General features: G+C 45.7%; 1 protein-coding gene across 4 annotated transcripts in view; it reads right to left on the bottom strand.

The window, feature by feature from the left end:
* LOC308311920 (dedicator of cytokinesis protein 9-like) overlaps positions 1-21,966 on the bottom strand; it is a 157,543-nt gene that overhangs the window by 67,038 nt on the left and 68,539 nt on the right. For 2 of the 4 annotated variants that reach the window (XM_080758717.1, XM_080758715.1), the window contains exons 7-15: positions 21,393-21,527; positions 9,052-9,226; positions 7,715-7,776; positions 6,806-6,883; positions 5,147-5,287; positions 3,791-3,940; positions 3,163-3,384; positions 1,908-1,990; positions 570-692 (exon numbers count right to left, since the gene is read on the bottom strand). In XM_080758717.1, coding sequence (XP_080614843.1) covers positions 570-692; positions 1,908-1,990; positions 3,163-3,384; positions 3,791-3,940; positions 5,147-5,287; positions 6,806-6,883; positions 7,715-7,776; positions 9,052-9,226; positions 21,393-21,527 — 1,169 coding nt within the window. Of the gene's footprint in view, positions 1-569; positions 693-1,907; positions 1,991-3,162; positions 3,385-3,786; positions 3,941-5,146; positions 5,288-6,805; positions 6,884-7,714; positions 7,777-9,051; positions 9,227-21,392; positions 21,528-21,966 lie in introns of those variants that run through there. The other 2 variants (XM_080758716.1, XM_080758718.1) reach the window with 2 other exon arrangements.

The following is a 21,966-nucleotide window of genomic DNA, read 5'->3' as shown; positions in this document are numbered from 1 at the left end:
TCAGAGCATATATATATATATATATATATATATATATATATATATATATACATATATATAGCTTCACAGTGTTCTGAAGACATGTGTCTGAGGATGTGCAGAGCTATGGAGGGGCTGAGTAGAAACCTGCTCAGAGCAGTGGGACCCAAAACAAATCCAGCCCGTGACCCAGAAGAGAAACATGAAGTCTCTCCCCGGGAACCAAAAAGTAGTGAAAATAGTGAAATCGGCTAATGTTCACTATAGTCTGGGTGGCGGGGCAAATGTTTTAATTTCTATTTTCGGGAAGCCCTGACTTTAGCCCATTCTGGGACGGGAACTATAAGCATTATGTAATACTTTAGCTATTGGAAAATAGCAGATCTACAAGCTCATAGCGCGCCACCGAGTGGCGCGCTATGAGCTTGTAGGTCTGCTATTGTTGAAAAATAGTGAAAATGCGGCACAAATCTTTGAATATATAATCATTCGGAAGACTTTTTTTTTTTAATTTCGAGTCGACGTCAGGCCTAAATGGGTTAGAGCAGGGAGGGGTAAACTTTTTTGGGGCTTGAGGGGAGAAAACGTACTTCCTGAAATCCGTCAGAAGTTTGAACATGTCTTCGTCTGACATCCGGCCGCTGTCCTGTCGATAGAGCGCCGAGAAGCGGGAGCTTTTGTCCAGAGTCCCCGAAGCGTCTTTGAACACGGGCCTATCACAGAGAGCAGACACAAAGAGACACGGGCCTATCAGAGAACAGACACAGACACACGGGCCTATCAGAGAACAGACACAGATACACGGGCCTATCAAGAGAGCAGAGACACACACACACACACACACACGGGCCTATCAGAGAGGAGACACGGAGACAAACAGACGCACAGTTCAAATGCACCGTCCCACACACACACGCGCACCGGGTCCAATTCACCGTTCCACACGCACGCACGCAGAAAAGTTTAAAAAAAAATCTTTAAAAAAAGACCAAGACTAAATCTGAATTTGCTGTCAAAATGACCACTGCCTCAATTGTTTTTTTTATTTATTTTATTATTATTATTATTTTATTTTTTTTATGTATATATATATATTTTTTTTTAATTATTATTATTATTATTTGTTTGCATACTTCTATTAGTCTTCTATTATGTCTATGTATATTTGTATGTGCCTTTTATTTCATATGGTGCAAGATACCGGGGTTGTGGCTCTTTCAGAGCGGGGGAGGGGAGAGGAAAGAAAAGAAAAAAAAGTTCGAAAAATGTTGTATAATATTTTCATGTGTGAAAATTTATAAAAAAAACTTTGATCAAAAAATAAAAATAAATACCACTGCCTCGCACGCACATACACACCAAAACAAAGAACATCAGAAAAAAGCTTTGCTCTGGATTTGTATGCAAAAAACACTTCCCCGAGATGCCCCCCTCTGTTGTAAATTAAGAACCCACAGTTGGTCTGAGAAGAAAACCAATGAATCAAGCTGCTCAAGGCCCAAGAGATGCTCCACGACAGCTCTCTCTGAAAACAACTCATTTGAAGTGCACTATCTGCAGCCTCGTAACACCTCGCCGGGTGTTATTGATGCTATTGTTTTTTTTTTTCCAGTGTTATGTACAGTTTCAGTGTACCTGGCGGTAGGGCTTTAAGCAACAAGTCGACTATTCAACTAGTCAACTAGTAAATCCACTAGTTGACCTTCCTGGTACTAGTTGACTAGTTTTTTTTTTTATGCCTCAAGATCAGATAGAATGATAGATTGTACAGTTTTTAATTGTACAAATATAATTTAAAAAAAACGTTTGTTTGTTTGTTTTTTTTACATAATAGGTAGGTACTAGTCGACTAGTAAACTAGGCAACTATTCAACTAGTAAACTAGGCAACTATTCAACTAGTAAACATTCCTAGAAGTGAAGCCCAACCTGGCGGCCCAGGCGAAGGGCATTCTGTACTGTCCCAGTCGGCTGCAGGCCGTCCTGGCGTTCTTCAGCACCTTCTGCGCCACCTGCCCCAAGGAATGATGGGAAATTAAGTGTTATTATACAGGAGAGGGTATCCCTAAGACATACAGGGCTGTATTTTGCCAGGTCTTATTACCTAACTTGAGTAAACTAAAGACCTGGAGGCGTGATCAATGCCATTTGGCTATTCTGAGTGTCCAAACGCCTCCAGGTCTTTAGTTTACTCAAGTTAGGTAATAAGACCTGGTACTTAACTCTTTGATTGATTGATTGAAATATTTATCAACAGTTTGTAGAATTACAGTACATTTCAAGCACAAACTCAATACAAAGACTGTTAACTGTGAGCGGACGACCCAATTAAGCATTACACTTCGTAGCGTTGGGGGGCTGTGGAAGAAGACTCGCCCATTGGCTTGAGTCACTAATGACTTTTTAACAACGCAAGTTGAGCTTTAGCCAACCCTATAACTCAATTATGCAGTTACAGTAAGTGGGCTAATGTCTTAATGACTATGGAGAATGGTTAAGCAATCACAAAATCCATAAAATGACATAAAAACCTGCTAATTTTATCGCAAAATCAAGGGGTTTATGTGTCTAATATAACGATCCTTAAACACATTTTGTGCGGGAACACCTTTTGGTGTTTTAAGCATTATGTTATAGCCTACTTTAGCTATTGAAAAAGATCTACAAGCTCAAAAATCGTGGAAAATGTAGTGCAAATCTTTTAATAAATATTCTTTCAGAGCCAACGTTTTTTAACTCAAATCTTTGCTTCTGGGGGGGTCCCTGGAACAACATTCAGGTGGGGGGGCCAATTACATATAATCTTGGGGGGGGGTCCTTGACATGAAAATGTTTGAGAACGACCGACCGACACAGAAACAGGTTTTTCATAAAACTGTCAGGATTTAGAAGACATTTTGTAGAATGTAGGTCCTCAGGTTTCTAAATGGGGTTAACCCATTCTGAACGGGAACGCATTTTGGTGTTAGCATCATGTCGTGCTTTAGCTATTGAAAAATAGCAGATCTACAAGCTCATAGGAGCTTGTAGGTCTGCTATTTTTGAAAAATCGACAGACATTTTTTTAAATCTGATCTCAGGTCAGAATGGGTTCATCAGACCAGCAGTGTGTGTCCAGTGGAAACCTCGTATGAATCTGATCTCAGGTCAGAATGGGGTTAACGGTGTGGTGTATAATATATACCTTGGCCGAGTCGGAGCTCTTCATGTAGGGCTCGGTGCAGTGCGCGATGCCCCCCTGGAGCACCTTCTCTATCTTGGCCACCAGGAAGATCTCGGGGTGGGGGCACGTGACGGAGAACACGCCCTGCCGCGGGTACTGGAGCGACCCGTCCAGGAGCCGACCCGCTAGCCGGTGGACCGCCAGGGAGCTGTCACTGGCACCGCCGCCGCCTCCGCCGTTGACCTGGGGTCGGTTTATATAGACAAGCAAAACATGTCGACGTAGGGTTTTATAGTCGTGGTCTTTAGAATGACATTTACTTAACCCATTTTGGGCTATTTTGAAAAATAGCAGATCTACAAGCTCGTAGCGCGAAAGTGTAGTGCAAATCTTTAAATATATTCTTTCACAGCGAACATGTTTGCCAGATGTACTCACTACGACCACAAATGTCCCAAGAAACTAGCTAGCCTAGCCACCGAGTTTACTAGCGCTCTGGGAAAAACAGAGCAGCTGAATTCTTTGTTTTGAGTAGGTGGTGAACGGTGCTGGTTCGATCCACGGCTAGAAGCCGTTTCAACCAATCGGGTTGCTTCCTCGAAACGACCCGTTGTAGAATTAGCCCTTTATTATATACGCCCACACTGACCTGGTGCTCCGACGACCCCGGCGGACCAGAGGTCGTGGACGAGGTCATCTGTCGGACCAGCGGGTGGTTGAGATCCACGTGGAAGTCTGCCGAGATCTTCCTGCTGTTCTGGACGTCGAAGAGCGACAGGACCACGTAGAACGGCTCCACCTGGTGGACCATGGAATACAGTAGAACAGAATAGAATAGACTTTATTTTGCCATTTGCACAAGTGCATAGAAAATCCTTGCACTGGTGAAAAGCACGCCCTAACCCTAAACAAAAATACTTTTTTTCCCTATTGTCCCTTGAAGTCAACCACAGTTGTTGACTTAAGCACTGTGTGTGTGTGTGTGTGTGTGTGTGTGTGTGTGTGTGTGTGTGTGTGTGTGTGTGTGTGCGTGTGCCTGTGTGTGTGTGTGTGTGTGTGTGTGTGCCTGTGTGTGGGGGGACGACGACACAGCAAGGGAGGGAAAATCTCGGTTCAAACTCATCTTTCCATAAAGCTCATACCACCATGCACCCCCCCCCCCCCCCCCCGCTCATACCACCATGGTAAAATTCTTCTACGGCTAGGTTTCCTTTCCGTCACATAATAAGCCTGTTTGCACGTGTGTGTGTGTGTGTGCGCACGTGCGTGCGTGTGTGTGCGGGGGGGGGGCTATGTGTGATTACTGATTGTGCATGCGTGTGTGTGTGTGTTGCAAGGGCAGGGTTTCCCAGCAGCAGCAGTTCCTCCACAGGCGTGAAGTCAACAGCACTCTGTGATCTCCTTTAACTGATTTAGACGTCGCTCTCATTTCGCGAAAGCCACATTTCCCAGAATTATGAGAAAAGTATAAGTGGATTTCCGCACTCTGCTCGCGTGTCATGTTTGAGCGTCCGTGTGTGTGCGCGCGCGTGTGAGCGTGCGTGTGTGTATACAGATGTGTCCATTCCAACTCTTTGATCTTTTCCTGATCTTTTCCTGAAGGCTTTCTGAAAATGCATGTTTTTTTTTCCCCTGCAGGTTGAATTCACCGATTAGCCTTAATGCTAATTCTACCGCGTTGCTACTGAGAAGGAGTATCGACCAGAGGAACTCTTATCTATTCAGGGAATCTGAAATAGAATTAACATCATTTAAGAATGGACTTAAAACCCATTCTGGGTGAGGAACCCCTTTCGGTGTGCTAAGCATTATGTTATACTTTAGCTATTGAAGAATACTAGTCGACTAGTAAACTGGGCAACTAGTAAACTAGTAAAAAAAAATCCCTAGAAGTGAAAGCCCTAGTGTGTGTGTGTGTGTGTGTGTGTGTGTGTGTGTGTGTGTGTGTGTGTCTGTGGGTGTGTGTGTGTGTGTGTGTTTAGTAAATGGGTGAGGGGTCACCCACGTTGGTGGTGGGTCCGTCTTGGCCGTCGGACACACAGCCCTGCAGATTGAAGGCCAGGTCGTTGCAGCAGACCAGGACTCTCTTCCCGAACTTCTCCTCGAACTGACGCACGTCCGGCTCGATGCCCGAGAAGTCCAGTTTCTACGTGAAACACACACACACACAGGTCGTTTAAAAGCACAAAGATTTCAGTGTTGATTTTGTCTTTTGAATTAGTTTTCATTACGTTTTTGGTCACAAACAGAATTTTTTTTTTTTAATGTTGAGTCTAGTTTTAGTCGACTAAATCTGACGTTTATTTAGTCGACTAAAATGGATTTTGCCCGAGCCCTGATGGCATCTTAATGGGTGATTTCAGACTTTTAGATCAGCATGCAAACCAAGCATTAAATGACTTGTCAAATTATAGTTCTACTGGATCTCTTGTTCACTAGTCCCTCCCAAACATTTTAATCTAGTTTTTTTATTTGTTGACAAAATTGTCAATATATTTAGTCTTGGGTTTTATTTAATTCAGTGTAGGCCTATAGTTTTTGAGTCGACAAAATCAACACTAATCTTCTCCACACCAGCCCGTGTTAACAGAAGATTAGCTGTGAGTGTAAGCTGTCACCATGCGTGTCGAGGCATAACAGAACAGGGCTGTGAATCTTTGGGTGTCCCACCATTCCATTCCGATTCTTGGGGTCACGATTCCATTCAAAATGATCCTCGATTCAATACGTAGGATTTCATCACAATCTACTCCAGCCAACTGAAGTGACTACAGTAACTTGAAAAATGACTGAAGACATGATGTTTGTACTGTGATTAGGGTAAGCTTACATTTCATATCACAAACACCCAAGTAGTGAAAACTCCCGTAACTGTACCCAGAAAAAAAGAGAATAATAAAAAAAAAGAAAGAGAAAAAACGATTTTTTGGAAATTATCAATCGATTTTGAATTGTTCATAACGGGAATCACGATTCTAATCCGAATTGATTTTTTTTTTTACACCCCTATACCAGAACGTATAACAGTGAGTGTGATTGGCTGTGAGTGTCACCTGTGTGTCGGGGTATAATAACAGAACGATTGGCTGTGAGTGGTCACCTGTGTGTCGGGGTATAATAACAGAACGATTGGCTGTGAGTGGTCACCTGTGTGTCGGGGTATAATAACAGAACGATTGGCTGTGAGTGGTCACCTGTGTGTCGGGGTATAATAACAGGATGATTGGCTGTGAGTGGTCACCTGTGTGTCGGGGTATAATAACAGAACGATTGGCTGTGAGTGGTCACCTGTGTGTCGGGGTATAATAACAGGACGATTGGCTGTGAGTGGTCACCTGTGTGTCGGGGTATAATAACAGAACGATTGGCTGTGAGTGGTCACCTGTGTGTCGGGGTATAATAACAGAACGATTGGCTGTGAGTGGTCACCTGTGTGTCGGGGTATAATAACAGAACGATTGGCTGTGAGTGGTCACCTGTGTGTCGGGGTATAATAACAGAACGATTGGCTGTGAGTGGTCACCTGTGTGTCGGGGTATAATAACAGAACGATTGGCTGTGAGTGGTCACCTGTGTGTCGGGGTATAATAACAGAACGATTGGCTGTGAGTGGTCACCTGTGTGTCGGGGTATAATAACAGAACGATTGGCTGTGAGTGGTCACCTGTGTGTCGGGGTCCAACGTGAACAGTTTGAGGCGAGTGGTCTCACTTCTCATCTTGGACTCCATATCTCGAGCAGTCTGTCAAAAACAATAACAGGAAAGGAGGGAATGATGCATTGAGGCCTCAATGTGATGTATAGCAGCCCCAATAATCTATGGAGTGATTGACTGATTGATTGACTGACTGACTGATTGATTGATTGATTGACTGATTGACTGACGAACAACGAAAGCGCAGGTCAATACATAAACTGCTACGAGGATGAAGCCAGAAAAAAAGACTTGTTTAAGTATACACATCATACAGTTAAAGTAAAGTACAAATAGAATAAAAAAATAAAATCACACTTGTGTGAAGTGAGGGGCACTTTACCAACATCACTTATGACATATGACATCAATTTAACATCACAAAATAGCAGTTTATAAGAATCGTGGTCCCTCATTGGCAGAGGTTTTCCATTTAATGTTTGCGTTGGAGACAGAACAACATTAAACTCTGTCTCTTGTCAATGGAGTTTTTTATGTTTGTCTAGACGAGGCAATTATTAAACCCGTGTATAGTATAGTATACTGGCCTCACTTACTTCCTGGACTACAATTCCCATAATGCTTTGATGCACTGCTCCTCTTTGTGAATAGGGGGAGGGCTGTCTTACTGAGACAACATGTAGTCCAGGAAGTAAGTGAGGCCAGTGTCCATGACATCAGAGACACTGGGCTCACTGCTAAAATCTAAAATATCTAAAACCACACATGAAGACCCCTCGGAAAGTGTTCTAAATCTTCTAAACGGCATTAATATATATTATTTTTGTTGCAAAAAGGGTGAAGTGTCCCTTTAACACAACAAAGAGGAAAAAGACGGCGTGTGTTTAGCGCGTTGCAGAGAACGAGAGAGCAGGGTACCTGAAAACTGTCCTGGAAACTTCCAGACGAAGGGTCCGACTCTGGTTTCCCCATCTCGTCGTCTGTGGGACAGATTAACAGGAGGAGAGGAGGTGAAGTTGGCAAACTGGAAGGATATGGAACTTAAACACAGGAGACAGGTTGGCATCTCTGACAGAGACACAGAGAGAGAAGGACTCGATCAGAATCATTGGTTTTCCACAGAGTCCTTGAAGAGTTTAAATGAGTAAACATCCCCGATATCAATTATTCGGGGCTGGTCTGCAGCAACAATAATTCAAAACAAACTAATCTTGATTTAGTTCAGTCATAGGGCTGTATTTTGCGTGTCTTAAGTACCAGGTCGTATTACTTAACTTAAGACCTGGAGGCATGGTCAATGAATGAATGAACTTTATTTATATAGCACCTTTCAGAGCAAGGTTCCAAAGTGCTGTACAGAACAAGGTTAAAAAACACAAACAACGTATGGCAAATCATAATCAAGGGCAGTTTAAAAACTAGAAACATAAAAAAACAATAAGAAGACAACATAGCAGCAGTTAAAAATGAGCAATCTCCTATATAAAGGGTAAAAAACATTCTGTGTAAAGGTGAGTTTTCAAAAGTGACTTAAATACAGGCACAGATGGTGCTAATGCACCGGTAGAGCATTCCATAGTCTAGGTGCCCGGGCGGCAAATTAAGACCTCTGGTGACTATAGGTTCGTCCTAGTAGGGATCTCTAGTAGGTCCTTATCTGAAGATCTGAGGGTGCGTTTTGATTTAGGTGGGGACAGCATTTCCAGGATGTAGTTATAGGGGCCAGTCCGTTCAGGGCTTTATAGGTGAAAAGTACGATTTTAAAGTCGCATCTGGCGCTCACCGGCAGCCCAGTGCAGAGTCGCAAGTGCGGGTGTAATATGGTCTCGTTTCTTTGTATTGGTGAGCAGACGGGCAGCAGAATGCCATTTGTCTATTCTGAGTGGCCAAAGGGCATTGACCACGCCTCCAGGTCTTTAACCCACTTTGGGGGCGCGGGCTCCCCTTTTGGTGTTAGCATCATGTCATGCTTTAAGCTATTGAAAAATAGCAGATCTACAAGCTCATAGCGTGCCACCGAGTGGCGCGCTACGAGCTTGTATAGGTCTGCTATTTTTGAAAAATCGAAGAACGACTGACATAGAAACATTAGCTTTTTCAGAAAACTGTCAGGATGTAGAAGACACTGATAGAATCTGATCTCAGGTCAGAATGGGTTAAGACACACACACACACGCAGTCACGCACATACACACACACACACACACACACACACACACACACACACACAGACACAACCACACACACCCACCCACCGTCGTGGATGTCCCCGTTCCTCCGGTCCTGCATGGCCTGCTCGAAGCAGCTGTGGAGGATCTTGTTGAGCGTGCCGATCCACTCGTCCATCTCCAGCTCGCTGTCGGCCGCCAGCAGGTACGTGCTCTTGTCCTGCATCTTCAGCTCGAAGGCGAAGCGACGCACCTTGCTGTTCTGAAAAGACCACGCAGGGTATAGAGGGTACACGTCCAATACATTTAAGACCTCGGACTGCAGGGTAGAGGGTACACGTCCACACATTTAAGACCTCGGACTGTTCTGAAAGACCACGCAGAGTATAGAGGGTACACGTCCACACATTTAAGACCTCGCCGTTCTGAAAGACCACGCAGAGTATAGAGGGTACACGTCCACACATTTAAGACCTCGCTGTTCTGAAAGACCACGCAGAGTATAGGGGGTACACGTCCACACATTTAAGACCTCGCTGTTCTGAAAGACCACGCAGGGTAGAGAGGGTACACGTCCACACATTTAAGACCTCGGACTGTTCTGAAAGACCACGCAGAGTATAGAGGGTACACGTCCACACATTTAAGACCTCGGACTGTGGCCTCAGAGACCCAATGAATGCATTTCGTTTTCACGAAAAAAAGAAAAAAAAAGAAAAAGAAAAGCCTGGGCAAACAAGCCACATTTCCTGGTCTATAGGAGGTGTAGGGATTGAGCTCGATATACCCCATATTCCCCGATAACAAGCTTATCGAGTACCCGGTGTCAATAAGCTCTGGGCTTATCCAGTACCCGGTATCAATAAGCTCTGGGCTTATCCAGTACCCGGTATCAATAAGCTCTGGGCTTATCCAGTACCCGGTGTCAATAAGCTCTGGGCTTATCCAGTACCCGGTATCAATAAGCTCTGGGCTTATCCAGTACCCGGTGTCAATAAGCTCTGGGCTTATCCAGTACCCGGTATCAATAAGCTCTGGGCTTATCCAGTACCCGGTATCAATAAGCTCTGGGCTTATCCAGTACCCGGTGTCAATAAGCTCTGGGCTTATCCAGTACCCGGTGTCAATAAGCTCTGGGCTTATCCAGTACCCGGTATCAATAAGCTCTGGGCTTATCCAGTACCCGGTGTCAATAAGCTCTGGGCTTATCCAGTACCCGGTGTCAATAAGCTCTGGGCTTATCCAGTACCCGGTATCAATAAGCTCTGGGCTTATCCAGTACCCGGTATCAATAAGCTCTGGGCTTATCCAGTACCCGGTGTCAATAAGCTCTGGGCTTATCCAGTACCCGGTGTCAATAAGCTCTGGGCTTATCCAGTACCCGGTATCAATAAGCTCTGGGCTTATCCAGTACCCGGTGTCAATAAGCTCTGGGCTTATCCAGTACCCGGTGTCAATAAGCTCTGGGCTTATCCAGTACCCGGTGTCAATAAGCTCTGGGCTTATCCAGTACCCGGTGTCAATAAGCTCTGGGCTTATCCAGTACCCGGTGTCAATAAGCTCTGGGCTTATCCAGTACCCGGTATCAATAAGCTCTGGGCTTATCCAGTACCCGGTATCAATAAGCTCTGGGCTTATCCAGTACCCGGTGTCAATAAGCTCTGGGCTTATCCAGTACCCGGTGTCAATAAGCTCTGGGCTTATCCAGTACCCGGTGTCAATAAGCTCTGGGCTTATCCAGTACCTGGTGTCAATAAGCTCTGGGCTTATCCAGTACCCGGTGTCAATAAGCTCTGGGCTTATCCAGTACCTGGTGTCAATAAGCTCTGGGCTTATCCAGTACCCGGTGTCAATAAGCTCTGGGCTTATCCAGTACCCGGTGTCAATAAGCTCTGGGCTTATCCAGTACCCGGTATCAATAAGCTCTGGGCTTATCCAGTACCCGGTATCAATAAGCTCTGGGCTTATCCAGTACCCGGTATCAATAAGCTCTGGGCTTATCCAGTACCCGGTGTCAATAAGCTCTGGGCTTATCCAGTACCCGGTGTCAATAAGCTCTGGGCTTATCCAGTACCCGGTGTCAATAAGCTCTGGGCTTATCCAGTACCTGGTGTCAATAAGCTCTGGGCTTATCCAGTACCCGGTGTCAATAAGCTCTGGGCTTATCCAGTACCTGGTGTCAATAAGCTCTGGGCTTATCCAGTACCCGGTGTCAATAAGCTCTGGGCTTATCCAGTACCTGGTGTCAATAAGCTCTGGGCTTATCCAGTACCCGGTGTCAATAAGCTCTGGGCTTATCCAGTACCCGGTGTCAATAAGCTCTGGGCTTATCCAGTACCCGGTATCAATAAGCTCTGGGCTTATCCAGTACCCGGTATCAATAAGCTCTGGGCTTATCCAGTACCCGGTATCAATAAGCTCTGGGCTTATCCAGTACCCGGTGTCAATAAGCTCTGGGCTTATCCAGTACCCGGTGTCAATAAGCTCTGGGCTTATCCAGTACCCGGTGTCAATAAGCTCTGGGCTTATCCAGTACCTGGTGTCAATAAGCTCTGGGCTTATCCAGTACCCGGTGTCAATAAGCTCTGGGCTTATCCAGTACCTGGTGTCAATAAGCTCTGGGCTTATCCAGTACCCGGTGTCAATAAGCTCTGGGCTTATCCAGTACCCGGTGTCAATAAGCTCTGGGCTTATCCAGTACCTGGTGTCAATAAGCTCTGGGCTTATCCAGTACCCGGTGTCAATAAGCTCTGGGCTTATCCAGTACCCGGTGTCAATAAGCTCTGGGCTTATCCAGTACCCGGTGTCAATAAGCTCTGGGCTTATCCAGTACCTGGTGTCAATAAGCTCTGGGCTTATCCAGTACCCGGTATCAATAAGCTCTGGGCTTATCCAGTACCCGGTATCAATAAGCTCTGGGCTTATCCAGTACCCGGTGTCAATAAGCTCTGGGCTTATCCAGTACCCGGTGTCAATAAGCTCTGGGCTTATCCAGTACCCGGTATCAATAAGCTCTGGGCTTATCCAGTACCCGGTGTCAATAAGCTCTGGGCTTATCCAGTACCCGGTGTCAATAAGCTCTGGGCTTATCCAGTACCCGGTGTCAATAAGCTCTGGGCTTATCCAGTACCCGGTGTCAATAAGCTCTGGGCTTATCCAGTACCCGGTGTCAATAAGCTCTGGGCTTATCCAGTACCCGGTATCAATAAGCTCTGGGCTTATCCAGTACCCGGTATCAATAAGCTCTGGGCTTATCCAGTACCCGGTGTCAATAAGCTCTGGGCTTATCCAGTACCCGGTGTCAATAAGCTCTGGGCTTATCCAGTACCCGGTGTCAATAAGCTCTGGGCTTATCCAGTACCTGGTGTCAATAAGCTCTGGGCTTATCCAGTACCCGGTGTCAATAAGCTCTGGGCTTATCCAGTACCTGGTGTCAATAAGCTCTGGGCTTATCCAGTACCCGGTGTCAATAAGCTCTGGGCTTATCCAGTACCCGGTGTCAATAAGCTCTGGGCTTATCCAGTACCCGGTATCAATAAGCTCTGGGCTTATCCAGTACCCGGTGTCAATAAGCTCTGGGCTTATCCAGTACCCGGTATCAATAAGCTCTGGGCTTATCCAGTACCCGGTGTCAATAAGCTCTGGGCTTATCCAGTACCCGGTGTCAATAAGCTCTGGGCTTATCCAGTACCCGGTGTCAATAAGCTCTGGGCTTATCCAGTACCTGGTGTCAATAAGCTCTGGGCTTATCCAGTACCCGGTGTCAATAAGCTCTGGGCTTATCCAGTACCTGGTGTCAATAAGCTCTGGGCTTATCCAGTACCCGGTGTCAATAAGCTCTGGGCTTATCCAGTACCTGGTGTCAATAAGCTCTGGGCTTATCCAGTACCCGGTGTCAATAAGCTCTGGGCTTATCCAGTACCCGGTGTCAATAAGCTCTGGGCTTATCCAGTACCCGGTATCAATAAGCTCTGGGCTTATCCAGTACCCGGTATCAATAAGCTCTGGGCTTATCCAGTACCCGGTATCAATAAGCTCTGGGCTTATCCAGTACCCGGTGTCAATAAGCTCTGGGCTTATCCAGTACCCGGTGTCAATAAGCTCTGGGCTTATCCAGTACCCGGTGTCAATAAGCTCTGGGCTTATCCAGTACCTGGTGTCAATAAGCTCTGGGCTTATCCAGTACCCGGTGTCAATAAGCTCTGGGCTTATCCAGTACCTGGTGTCAATAAGCTCTGGGCTTATCCAGTACCCGGTGTCAATAAGCTCTGGGCTTATCCAGTACCCGGTGTCAATAAGCTCTGGGCTTATCCAGTACCCGGTGTCAATAAGCTCTGGGCTTATCCAGTACCCGGTGTCAATAAGCTCTGGGCTTATCCAGTACCCGGTGTCAATAAGCTCTGGGCTTATCCAGTACCCGGTGTCAATAAGCTCTGGGCTTATCCAGTACCCGGTATCAATAAGCTCTGGGCTTATCCAGTACCCGGTGTCAATAAGCTCTGGGCTTATCCAGTACCCGGTGTCAATAAGCTCTGGGCTTATCCAGTACCCGGTGTCAATAAGCTCTGGGCTTATCCAGTACCCGGTGTCAATAAGCTCTGGGCTTATCCAGTACCCGGTGTCAATAAGCTCTGGGCTTATCCAGTACCCGGTGTCAATAAGCTCTGGGCTTATCCAGTACCCGGTGTCAATAAGCTCTGGGCTTATCCAGTACCCGGTGTCAATAAGCTCTGGGCTTATCCAGTACCCGGTGTCAATAAGCTCTGGGCTTATCCAGTACCCGGTGTCAATAAGCTCTGGGCTTATCCAGTACCCGGTATCAATAAGCTCTGGGCTTATCCAGTACCCGGTGTCAATAAGCTCTGGGCTTATCCAGTACCCGGTGTCAATAAGCTCTGGGCTTATCCAGTACCCGGTGTCAATAAGCTCTGGGCTTATCCAGTACCCGGTGTCAATAAGCTCTGGGCTTATCCAGTACCCGGTGTCAATAAGCTCTGGGCTTATCCAGTACCCGGTGTCAATAAGCTCTGGGCTTATCCAGTACCCGGTGTCAATAAGCTCTGGGCTTATCCAGTACCCGGTGTCAATAAGCTCTGGGCTTATCCAGTACCCGGTGTCAATAAGCTCTGGGCTTATCCAGTACCCGGTGTCAATAAGCTCTGGGCTTATCCAGTACCCGGTGTCAATAAGCTCTGGGCTTATCCAGTACCCGGTGTCAATAAGCTCTGGGCTTATCCAGTACCCGGTGTCAATAAGCTCTGGGCTTATCCAGTACCCGGTATCAATAAGCTCTGGGCTTATCCAGTACCCGGTGTCAATAAGCTCTGGGCTTATCCAGTACCCGGTGTCAATAAGCTCTGGGCTTATCCAGTACCCGGTGTCAATAAGCTCTGGGCTTATCCAGTACCCGGTGTCAATAAGCTCTGGGCTTATCCAGTACCCGGTGTCAATAAGCTCTGGGCTTATCCAGTACCCGGTGTCAATAAGCTCTGGGCTTATCCAGTACCCGGTGTCAATAAGCTCTGGGCTTATCCAGTACCTGGTGTCAATAAGCTCTGGGCTTATCCAGTACCTGGTGTCAATAAGCTCTGGGCTTATCCAGTACCCGGTGTCAATAAGCTCTGGGCTTATCCAGTACCCGGTATCAATAAGCTCTGGGCTTATCCAGTACCCGGTGTCAATAAGCTCTGGGCTTATCCAGTACCCGGTGTCAATAAGCTCTGGGCTTATCCAGTACCCGGTGTCAATAAGCTCTGGGCTTATCCAGTACCCGGTATCAATAAGCTCTGGGCTTATCCAGTACCCGGTATCAATAAGCTCTGGGCTTATCCAGTACCCGGTGTCAATAAGCTCTGGGCTTATCCAGTACCCGGTATCAATAAGCTCTGGGCTTATCCAGTACCCGGTATCAATAAGCTCTGGGCTTATCCAGTACCCGGTATCAATAAGCTCTGGGCTTATCCAGTACCCGGTATCAATAAGCTCTGGGCTTATCCAGTACCCGGTATCAATAAGCTCTGGGCTTATCCAGTACCCGGTATCAATAAGCTCTGGGCTTATCCAGTACCCGGTATCAATAAGCTCTGGGCTTATCCAGTACCCGGTATCAATAAGCTCTGGGCTTATCCAGTACCCGGTGTCAATAAGCTCTGGGCTTATCCAGTACCCGGTATCAATAAGCTCTGGGCTTATCCAGTACCCGGTATCAATAAGCTCTGGGCTTATCCAGTACCCGGTGTCAATAAGCTCTGGGCTTATCCAGTACCCGGTGTCAATAAGCTCTGGGCTTATCCAGTACCCGGTGTCAATAAGCTCTGGGCTTATCCAGTACCTGGTGTCAATAAGCTCTGGGCTTATCCAGTACCCGGTATCAATAAGCTCTGGGCTTATCCAGTACCCGGTGTCAATAAGCTCTGGGCTTATCCAGTACCCGGTGTCAATAAGCTCTGGGCTTATCCAGTACCTGGTGTCAATAAGCTCTGGGCTTATCCAGTACCCGGTGTCAATAAGCTCTGGGCTTATCCAGTACCCGGTGTCAATAAGCTCTGGGCTTATCCAGTACCCGGTGTCAATAAGCTCTGGGCTTATCCAGTACCCGGTGTCAATAAGCTCTGGGCTTATCCAGTACCCGGTGTCAATAAGCTCTGGGCTTATCCAGTACCCGGTGTCAATAAGCTCTGGGCTTATCAATCCTGTTATCGAGCATAGCGGCCCATGACATCCTGTTTAAACAATCAAGACAAAAGAAGGCGTTCATGAAATAAATCTAATCATCCCCACGCTGCTGCCTGGCACAAAATGTCGGTCTAAAAGTGTATCGATACCTGCCGACCATGCAGCGCTGTCCGGGTAAACAAAGTTACACTTTTAAAGTGAGGGTCTTTAATATTATTTTATTGGTAAAAAAGGTCAATTGCCTTCCATCTGTTAGAGAAGTGCTGTATTTGAAGGCCCTAGTAAAGTATGCTGGTTCTGTTCAGAATAGTCTTTTTTGTCGTCTCCCGTAAGGCTCGATAAGCCTGATCGATAAGGTGGCTCGTTATCAATAAAAAAATCACACCTGTGTGAACCAAGTGGTGCAACTCCCCTCTCTCTCTCTCTCTCTCTCTCTCTCTCTCTCTCACTCTCAGAGACACAGCACTACCCCTCTCTCCGTTTCTGGCGCCCCCTACTGCTATGAATAAGTCACATACTCGTGCTCATTGATGTACACAAACAGACAAACAAACAAACAGGTACATGGACATTGCAAGCTGGTTGTAGAAGTGGTTGTACCACTTAAAAAATGAACGAGCTCCTTTCCTATCTAGGAGTGGGAGCGAACGGGTCCATTTGGCTTCATTTTACATTCTCAGGAGTTCAATTATTGTTAAACATCTGCATTACTTCATTTAGTCTACACAATTAGAGAATGTAGTATAGTTGTTATCTTGCCTGTTATTTTGCCTGTTATCTCTCCTATCTTACCAATTATCAATACAGTATGGAATTGTGAACAAAATCATAATTCAACAACAACAAAATGTTCTTTAGTTTTGTAAACTAAATGTCATCAAATGTGACCAGATTTGACTGAGAGCCTGCCATCTCGCAAAGGACCACCGTTGTCCTACATCCTAGTATTAATAGATCAGCCATAATCGACATGAACTAGTAGCCAAGTGTTACCAATGGTAGTAATGAAAGGTAGGGTATTAAAGTGATATTGTTTTTGGTTAAAACAAAAGGTGTTTTTGTTAAACGGTTAAAGCACTATTTTCTGACAGTAATCGTTGCTATAGAGTGTTTGTTCAGCAACCGGAGTCTCTTCGATAAACAAAAAGAAAATACATTTTCAGGTCAGTGTGTCAAAAATGTGTTTTTTCTCCGTGTCATTTCGCTGGTTTAATATCTGTATCCTGTCTGAGTTATCTATGGCACAGTGGTTCCCAAAGTGAGGTCCGGGGACCCCTCAGGGGTCCTTGAGGGAGTTCCAGGGGGTCCCCAGGTAAATTATGGAACCAAATGGACCCTTAAGGGTCCTTATGGAGTGTAGAAATGAAACAAAAGTCTGTAACTGTTAGATTTAAAGAGTTACATTAACATTGATTTTACTGGCATATGTTTTCAAATGGGGGTCCCTGGCATATGTTTTCAAATGGGGGGTCCCTGGCATATGTTTTCAAATGGGGGGTCCCTGGCATATGTTTTCAAATGGGGGTCCCTGGCATATGTTTTCAAATGGGGGGTCCCTGGCATATGTTTTCAAATGGGGGGTCCCTGGCATATATTTTCAAATGGGGGTCCCTGGCATATGTTTTAAAATGGGGGTCCCTGGCATATGTTTTCAAATGGGGGTCCCTGTTATATATTTTCAAATGGGGGTCCCTAGCTGGCATATATTTTCAAATGGGGGTCCCTAGCTGGCATATGTTTTCAAATGGGGGGTCCCTGGCATATATTTTCAAATGGGGGTCCCTGGCATATGTTTTCAAATGGGGGTCCCTAGCTGGCATATGTTTTCAAATTAGTGTCAATCTGGGGGTCCTTCACGTGAATGTGTTTGTGAACCAGCGCTGTATGCTGATTGGATGAAGTTGAACCTGAAATTGCATTTTCCGTTTCATGAAGACCTGGAGAAAAAAAACACCGTATAGCAAGGAGTAGAGATACCGTCAGAATACAGAGCCCTTTAACACTTATCTTAACCAAAGAAAATCACTTACCCTACCTTAACTTTAAAGGATCCATTCCATTTACTGTAGCAGAACCTTTCCCGTGAACAAACATGCACAATAGCAGCGTCCAGACTCTGTTTGACCTGAACGGAATGGGACTTTAATTAGTATATCATTGGTAAACACGTGGTGTTTATACTTCACACCCTGCCTATACGAGTTCATGTCAAAATGGGGGTGACAAATCAAACTCAGCTTCTTCTACGCGACGGTAGAATCTGTTCTCCTATGCGGCAGTGAATGCTGGACCCTGAAGCCAACCCTGCAGAAGGCCTCTAGACGGGGTGCTACACCAGCATTGTACGTGTGTGCTCAACATTAGCAAGAGTTACCAACGAGAATCTGTATGCTGTAATATTCAGGGTGAGTGACAAAATAAGCAGCCAGGAGAATGAGACTGTAGCAGGACAGCGCCAAAGACACCAGGAGCTGCCAGCCAGCAGACTGGTGCTCTGGGAGAACCAACACACATCACGCACCGGTCACGAGGACGTCCCACACTATAACATTATGTGACCAGATTTGACTGAGAGACTGCCATCGTGCAAATTCCAGCTTCAAGATTATTATTATTTTTATTTTTTTGTGTGTCAATAGCACAGGCAGACTTTTCACATACTAGAGCATGTCTGAAATAAGTGTCAGAGCTGAAATCGATATGAAATAAATGCTTAAACATGTAGGTGTAATGTTGGAGTCCACATAAGTGAACCTTTCAAGCCTGTTTTCTCAACTCGCTGTTTCTCTGCAAGACGTCACTCTATAAATCTCCAAAAATGCTGGGTCAAACTGAACAACCCATATGTCAATTTGAAGCTATCATAATTATGACGTGAAAAAACGAAAATTCAAACAAATCCAATGGCAGTCCCTCAGTCAAATGTAGTCACATAATTATGTACATAATAACTATCTACTTCTGGGCTACCTCCCTATACTTTCTTCACCGTGGAGGAGCATCGGGATATTTTTGCGCTACATTTGTCTAAAAGCGCCAAATATTGCACATATGTAGCCTATAGGGCATGCTCTAACGATTTAAGCTAGGGGGCGCCCCGAGCCGGCAAACCTTCGGGGGGCGCCACATCGGCCAAATCCATATGGCCACCACTAACAGCCTATATAAGGCAAAATTGTCAAAATGTCATTTAGCATGTGACGTGTTAAACTAGGGGGGGGGGGGGGGTTTCATGATTCTGAATCCATTCCAAGCATTAGTTTTGCACAAGAAAACACTCGTTGGGCTTAAAACATCCATATAGCCGCCATTACTAGCCTCGGAAACCCAGACGTTTTTATTTCCAGGGGCCGAGTCCGCTTCAATTCGGCTTAGAGTGTAGCACAAACGTCGGTCACTCTTTCGTCTGCACCCTTGTTAAATTGACGCACACACACGCACGCACACACACACACACGCACACGCACACACGCACACGCACACGCACACACACACACACACACACACACACACACACACACACACACACACACACACACACACACACACACACACACACACACACACACACACTCCTCTTTTTCTGTCGCTCTAATTCATTAGTTGCATGTCCAGCAGCTGTGTCTAGTTTCTCCCGGAAACCCGGCGGATCCTGCCGGGAGCTGCCTGTATATGCCATAAAAAAGCATAGGTGAGTTCCAGGCTACGTCGTCACAAATGTGATTGAAGTCAGCCCCGCACATTTGGGCAAGTGGCTTTGGCAACCTTCCTATTCCCAGGTGGCATTTCTAGTTTTTCTACCCACTCACTCAGCCCCCACAATATGGCTCATATATTCCCGTGAACCACAGGCAGCTGTTAGGTTTCATACAGGAACAGATTTGCATCTCCGTCGGTCGGCTGCAGCAGCAGCAGCACGCCATGCGCTCTCCTGTGTGTATGTTTGAAGACCAATCCTATGGAGACTGATTAGATAACTCCTCCTGTGTTTAGGTGGGTCCCTTATTAAGCCCTGAGGGATGTGGCCTATTATATAGCTGGGACTGACTCCTCCTTGTTTGTTTAATTTACCCTGAAAATGTTCTGGTTTATTTACTGGAAGCGGTTTATGTGTAAGCAGTTGGTTGATATGAGTTCACTTTGTTTGGTAAACAGTTGAAAATTAAAGGACTGGAACTACAGTGTTCCAACTCTGTCTATAGTGCAGTAGCCTCGGAAACCCAGACGTTTTTATTTCCAGGGAGAAAAAAAAAGTCTGGGTCTGAGTCCACTTCAATTCGGCATAGAGTAGCGCAAACATTTCTCACTCTCTGCTGATTTCTGATTGTCTGCACCTTTGTAAAATTGACATACACACGCACACATGTACACACACACGCTCCTCTCTCTCTCTGTCGCTCTAAGTAATTAGTCTCATGTCGCGCAGCTGCACATATATTCTCCCGGCGGATCCTGCCGGGAGCATGCCTATGCCATAAAAAGCATAGGTGAGTTCCAGGCTAATAGTGCAGTGGTTCCCAAAGTGGGGTCCGGGGACCCCCAGGGGTCCTTGAGGGAGTTCCCCAGCTACATGATAGTCAGGAACCAAATGGACCCATAGGGCCTGTAACTCTGAGAGTGTACAAATGGAACCAAATGGACCCGTTACACTCTCAGAGTTAAATTATCATTGATTTCATACAATATAAATTGGGGGTCCCAGATATAGAAATGCCATTAAATGGGGGGGGGGGGGTCCGTAGACTAATGCATGTCAGACTGGGGGTCCTTGAAATGAGAATCCCTGCTATAGCCGTATAAATCTTCTCTTATATTGGGGGTCCCTGCCGGGCATATCTTTTTTTTTTTCTTTAGTTAAAAATGTAACACAGCAATGAATGTGTTAGCTCTGGTCCCATAGCCTTCTACTGCTTCAGTATAAGGCTATGGGACTTTCGGTTTAAAATCTCAAATCGAAATTAGACCAGCCTCTCGTCTTTAGCGTAAGTAAAAAGAACGTTTTTGCTACTCACCAAAACAAAGGCGGGTTGTGTCATTAGAAAGCCTATTTTCCTTAGTGGACGCACTCTGAGCCCCCCACCACACATATAAACGGTACTTTTTGGCCAGAAAAAAACCGGAGGAAAAATATTCTCTATATGAGGCAGTTCTCTGGGCAATATCGGTAGAGGGTGTATTGGAGTAACTAAAAGTATTTTTTTTCCCGGTGGAAACTAAATCCCCATTTTTCCCCATGTGTGGTGGTGGTGGGGGGGGGGGGGGGGGGGGGGGGGGGAGGATCAGAGTGCGTCCACTAAGGAAAGTAAGCTTTCTAATGACACAACCCACCTTTGTTTTGGTGAGTAGCAAAAACGTTCTTTTTATTTACGCTAAAGAGGAGAGGCTGGTCTGATTTCGATTTGAGATTCTAAACCGAAAGTCCCATATAGCCTTATACTGAAGCAGTAGAAGGCTACGGACCAGAGCTATGGATGTGTATGAGTGTATGAGTGAGCGTGTCCATGTGAGTGTTTTAGGAATGTGTTATGTAATAATTATATTATTCGTTTTTTCTTCTTTTCGTGTGAGTGCGTATGTGTACGTGTGCCTATATGTACAGTATGTGTACACAAGAGACAATGGGTACATAACACACATCAGGGGGATATGCAAAAGGATATACAGCATTCAATGTACAATCATTTCAAGTAATAGTAGAGATAAAACTAAAAAGAAAAAGACATTTACAAATTAGACGGACATTCATGGTGTACCTGAACGACGCCCATGCAGGAGTCCAGGAAGATGGTTCCCTTGGGCTCCTTGGAGGTCTTCTCGTCCTTGTAGAAGTTCAGGTTGTAGGAACCGTCTCCCAGCTGGGCCAGATGGAAGTACCTTCTCTTGAAGGACTGCATGGGGAGGGGAACATAAACCAGAGCCATATAGAGTCAGAACAGAGTTACGACATTGAGGGGGTCAAGAAAACCGAGCGCTCGACCTCTGTTCATGCAGCCCTGGATGGAGAGGGACAAGCTGGTAGTCTGAAATACATTGTTTTCAACGAGGGGCGACGCAAATAAGAGACATTGTAGGCAATGTGTGCAACACGACAACTGTTTTAAAGTATTGTACAGTAACAACTAAAGGTCTCTGTAATGTTTATGTTGTACAATTACTACAAAACAATCTAAAATAAAGGGATTTAACAATCATTAAAGCTGGGCCTGGGTCCAATGCATTTCTGCCTATACTTCCGGTCCAGGACTTGTCCCCATTTGTTGTCCCCATGCATTCTCAATAGAAGTCTATAAGAGCCGCCATTGGACTGAAGCCCCATGAAGAGAACGT

This window comes from Protomyctophum bolini (genome assembly GCF_963924005.1).
Source record: "Protomyctophum bolini genome assembly, chromosome: 24".
NCBI classification, from domain to species: domain Eukaryota; kingdom Metazoa; phylum Chordata; class Actinopteri; order Myctophiformes; family Myctophidae; genus Protomyctophum; species Protomyctophum bolini.
Note: the sequence above shows the minus strand (reverse complement) of the source record. Positions and strands in the feature narration are given on the sequence as shown.